Source organism: Mizuhopecten yessoensis, unplaced genomic scaffold (assembly GCF_002113885.1).
Source record: "Mizuhopecten yessoensis strain PY_sf001 unplaced genomic scaffold, ASM211388v2 scaffold715899, whole genome shotgun sequence".
Taxonomy (NCBI): Eukaryota; Metazoa; Mollusca; class Bivalvia; order Pectinida; family Pectinidae; genus Mizuhopecten; species Mizuhopecten yessoensis.
The window spans coordinates 51,485-56,912 of record NW_018479847.1 but is presented as its reverse complement, the minus strand read 5'-3'; the positions used below and the strand labels follow the sequence as shown (position 1 = coordinate 56,912).

The 5,428-nt window shown below is 38.2% G+C and overlaps 1 protein-coding gene across 1 annotated transcript in view; it reads right to left on the bottom strand.

Annotated features, from left to right (window-relative positions):
* The window catches only part of LOC110441358, a gene marked incomplete at its 3' end in the record, with an annotated part of 16,476 nt that extends 11,128 nt beyond the window's left edge, over positions 1-5,348 (bottom strand). Inside the window, exon 1 of the mRNA XM_021484474.1 lies at positions 4,864-5,348. Coding sequence (XP_021340149.1) covers positions 4,864-5,152 — 289 coding nt within the window. The remainder of the gene's footprint in view (positions 1-4,863) is intronic.
* Between the last annotated feature and the right edge of the window lie 80 nt (positions 5,349-5,428).

Here is a 5,428-nt window from a genome sequence, read left to right as displayed (position 1 = left end):
GGGGGGGGGATTTGTTTTATTTTATATGTAGACGACAGAGTCAGGTTGGAAGACAAGCCTTTTTGTGAGTGCTAGAAAATTATTGTTTCCCATATTTATCTGACAAAAAGCCCCTGGCTGGTTATAAACTTACCTACATCTATTATAGTTCAGCAGAAATGCCAAAAAAAGCTATTTAATTGTCCTGTAATAAGCCCATCCCCTATATAATTGTCCTGTAATAAGCCCATCCCCTATTTAATTGTCCTGTAATAAGCACATCCAGTATTTAATTGTCCTGTAATAAGCCCACCCCCTATTTAATTGTCCTGTAATAAGCCCATCCCCTATTTAATTGTCCTGTAATAAGCCCACCCCCTATTTAATTGTCCTGGAATAAGCCCACCCCCAATTTCATTATCCTGTAATAAGCCCATCCAGTATTTAATTGTCCTGTAATGAGCCCATCCCCTATTTAATTGTCCTGTAATAAGCCCACCCCCAATTTAATTGTCCTGTAATAAGCCCATCCCCTATTTAATTGTCCTGTAATAAGCCCATCCCCTATTTAATTGTCCTATAATAAGCCCATCCCCTATATAATTGTCCTGTAATAAGTCCATCCCCTATACAATTGTCCTGTAATAAGCCCATCCCCTATATAATTGTCCTGTAATAAGTCCATCCACTATACAATTGTCCTGTAATAAGCCCATCCCCTATATAATTGTCCTGTAATAAGCCCATCCCCTATATAATTGTCCTGTAATAAGCCCATCCCCTATTTAATTGTCCTATAATAAGCCCATCCCCTATATAATTGTCCTGTAATAAGCCCATTCCCTATTTAATTGTCCTGTAATAAGCCCATCCCCTATATAATTGTCCTGTAATAAGCCCATTCCCTATTTAATTGTCCTGTAATAAGCCCATCCCCTATATAATTTTCCTATAATAAGCCCATCCCCTATATAATTGTCCTGTAATAAGCCCATCCCCTATAGAATTGTCCTGTAATAAGCCCATCCCCTATATCATTGTCCTGTAATAAGTCCATCCCCTATATAATTGTCCTGTAATAAGCCCATCCCCTATATAATTGTCCTGTAATAAGCCCATTCCCTATATAATTGTCCTGTTATAAGCCCACCCCCTATTTGAGTCAGATATTATGTAAATGTTGGTGGGCTTATTGCACGATACATACAGTTTTTTTGTAAATGTAAATTGTTTTTATTTCTAGCCCTATATCTAGCAGTGTCGAGACACACCTGGGCTGAATCCTGTACACTGATGTACTGATAGAATGTATTGGAATAGGTATAACAAACCATATACTGTCGCTAGAAAAAGTGTTCATTTTTCCGAAAAAGGCGTTAAAATTAAGAAGAGTGCCATAATTGTCAAACTGAATCTTATAGCCTAAGGATCATGCAGATTTAAGATTTTCGTTAACTGACATCATCTGGTATGAAATTTTAAACAGATTACTTGTTGAAATATTATCTGCATACCTGTTAGACTATGTAGTAGTTTGCAAATAAGCTTTAAAAAAATACTGGGATACAGCGATATTTCATTTTTGTGTTACGATGGGATGCAATACTCCTGTGCATTGCGATTAACTCTTTTTTTTTATATATATTTTGACAGCCATAATACATAGTCAGAGTAAAACCTTTGTGATACTGACTGATATAAATGTCTGGTAGGTTTCATCAGAGACACCTAGTTTATGTCTCTGGCTACCTTATAACCCCAGTAAAGGAGCCACAGTTAACTACACCAAGGATTTACATTTCCCAACAGATAATGTCATATGGCACTGGAGCCCATTGGCACTTTGACCACTCGAGGGACACTTAATAGGGACAGTGTACAACACTGCAGTGTTACGCCACGCATTGACACAAGGGGATTATCACCTCATGATCACTCAGCCACAACAGGCGAGGAAGACACAGCTGGGAAGGAAGTTCAAGTTCAAGTTTTTCGTTATCTTAAGTCTTCCGACCCATCAGTCCAAACAACGCATAACATAACACAGAGAATTAAAACAAAACCCAACAGTACACAACACAAATATGATACAATAGAGTGTAATTTGAATGCAAACTGTAGACAGTCAAGATCTTCTCTTTTAACACTAGTTTGATGTATTACACCACATTGTTCATCAGATCACAGGGACCTCACACAAGTTCCATCATCAGATCACAGGGACCTCACACAAGATCCATCATCAGATCACAGGGACCTCACACAAATTACCTCATAAGATCACAGGGACCTCACACAAATTCCCTCATCAGAACCCAGGGACCTTACATTAACCTGTCCTCTTCAGATCCCAGGGACCTCACACAAAATACCTCATCAGATCACAGGGACCTCACACAACTTACCTCATTAGATCACAGGGACCTCACACAAAAGACCTCATCAGATCACAGGGACCTCACACAAGTTCCATCATCAGATCACAGGGACCTCACACAAATTACCTCATAAGATCACAGGGACCTCACACAAATTCCCTCATCAGAACACAGGGACCTCACACAAATTCCCTCATCAGAACACAGGGACCTTACATTAACCTGTCCTCTTCAGATCCCAGGGACCTCACACAAAATACCTCATCAGATCACAGGGACCTCACACAAATGACCTCATCAGATCACAGGGACCTCAAAACAAATTCCTCTTAAGATCAGAGGAACCTCACTCAAATTCCCTCATCAGATCACAGGGACCTCACACAACTTACCTCATTAGATCACAGGGACCTCACACAAATAACCTCATCAGATCACAGGGACCTCAAAACAAATTCCTCTTAAGATCAGAGGAACCTCACACAAATTCCATCATCAGATCACAGCGACCTCACACAAGTTTCCTCGTCAGATCACAGGGACATCAGATCACAGGGACCTCACACAAATTCCGTCATCAGATCACACGGGCCTCACACAAATTCCCTCATCAGATCACAGGGACATCAGATCACAGGGACCTCACACAAATTCCATCATCAGATCACAGGGACCTTAAACATTTTTCCTCTTCAGATCACATGGACCTCAGACAAATTTCCTCTTCAGATCACAGAAACCTCACACAAAGTCGGGATCCCTCACCAGGGCCCGTATCCATGAAACTGTTCTCATGCTCAAGGATGGATTCTGTGCTCAACCCAAACTTCTTGTAACTGGTTTAAATCATCAAAAATATCTAAGCATTTTACACAGTATCTGGTTAGAAGTCTGTCCAAAAATTCTTCCAAAGCATAGACCAAATACAAAGTTTTATTTATCAATGGTACAAGAAATTAGGCTTGAGCACAGAATCTGAGTTTGAGCATGAGGGCGGTCTCGAGAAAAATGACCCAGATCACAGTAACCTAATGCAGACAAGCTTAGGTTTCCTCATCGGATCACATTGACCTAGCTCACAAAAAGTTTTCTAGACAAAGCAGTGAACATGTACTCACGGTCTATTATATTTTGTCATGGGTCCCAAATCAAATAATGGCAGACTTTTATATATATGATCTATATATCCAATGGTCTCATATCACTCCAAAGGTGTTAGTTCCTTAGTGTATTGGGGAATCAAATTATGTATACTTATATACATCTTAAGGAGAATCGGATTTGGTTGTGCTTTTGCGCTGATGTTTGATTCTCTTTTTCGTAATGGCATTCACACATAAGAGGTTTTGATATCGTAACTCTAAAATATCTAGTGACCTAGTAGAACAACATTGACTCATGGTGTCACCTGTTGACATTAACTAAATTTATCCTTTTGTTCTTTAAGGATCTCTGTCCCACTGTAGTGTTTTTCTATGCAGTTACCTCCCCTTAACTTACATTTAAACAGAACTGTCGCACAGCTTGGCTAGGCCACTTCCAGTGATCAGTAAGATCGACAGTAAAATAATCTGATGGATTCAGGGTTCGAATCCCGGTCTGCCATCCTGCTGATTTTTTCTCCTCAGAACACTGCATATCATATTGTTGATTTATATTTGGTTTATTTCAGATAGATTGTTTCTCATACGAGTCCAGCAAAGTATGGTTTTCTTTTCAGAAATTATTATCAAAGCCAAAGTCGAGCTGGAAAAAACAGTTTCAAATACTTCAATAGTAACAGTTTTAGGCTGTGGTACAAGGATCCTTAAGGTTGTTTATACTGTTTGTCTTGACCATCATCTAAGGGTTATTAATCTTGTCATTTAATTTTCTTGTTTTAATTTAGATTTAATTTGATATACCAAAAATGTTTTTTTAGTGCTTTTTAGGGCAAAGATAACAAGATTAGAGTCGGACACCAGCTGGTTGAAAGACTGGAGCATCTTCTTGAATTCTGTACCTAGACTTTTAAGCAGGCAATTGCATTGACATGATCTCTGTGTTGTGCTGAGTGAGTGAGTGATAAAACATTTATTTATTTTTTAATTTCAATTCACTGGCACAAAAGTCTGGTTTGTATCAAATATATATATTGAAATATGGCATGTACCAATCATAGAGAAATTTGAACATGTTCCAAAAAAATGTGCGGTTGTGTAATATGAGAACCATGTAAACACATATGGGTGACTTTAACCTGGGATTCTCACACCTCTAAAAAGACATAACCCTTAATTAATTTTCATACCACCAATCTTTACCAGTGACTAACACGTCTAATATGTGTTAATATTATCTATGATAGTTTTTAGTGGTTGAGAAACTTAATGCAAATGTCTTGGAAAAAACATTCAAAAATCATTCAAAACAATTAAGTGTTAAAGATATCAAGATGAAATCAGTATAGAAGTTAACTTCTTGTTTAAAATTCAAAATAGGCAACGCCCACTAGCTTTCACTTTACCTGCAGTACTTTCGTTTTCACTTTCAAAAGTCTTCAGTTCGTTAAATAGAAGAGATCTTTCGTGGGGCTTCAGGGCAAAAATGAAGTCCTTAGCAGTAGAAGAATCCTCCACCGACCCATGTATATCTCTGTACACAGTTGTAAACCGATTGTCAGGAAACTCAGGGTTGATGAGTTTGTGACTGTGAGCTCTCCTCCTTGAAGAAATAGCTTGCCAGGAACATCCCTGTCGTATGTACTGTCTTTGAAGGCAGATACACGCCGTACATCCCAGCCGTTGCAGAGCCATGTCTCACTACGAACAGGTCTGTCACCGTTAGCACATGTGAACCGCTATTTAATACGCTAACCGATCGATGACAAGCATTGACCTCTGTAGTAAAAGGGGAGTAATCATTATTTCAGCATTAAACTAATGTTTTTGATTTATAAATGTATCGAATTTTACATCTTCTACACATTAAAAATTATGGGAATGTTACAAAATATTTTTGTTTGTCAAGATTTTTTTTCTCTTAATGTTATTATCTTTATCAAAATATTTTGAAAACAATGACTGGTCCTT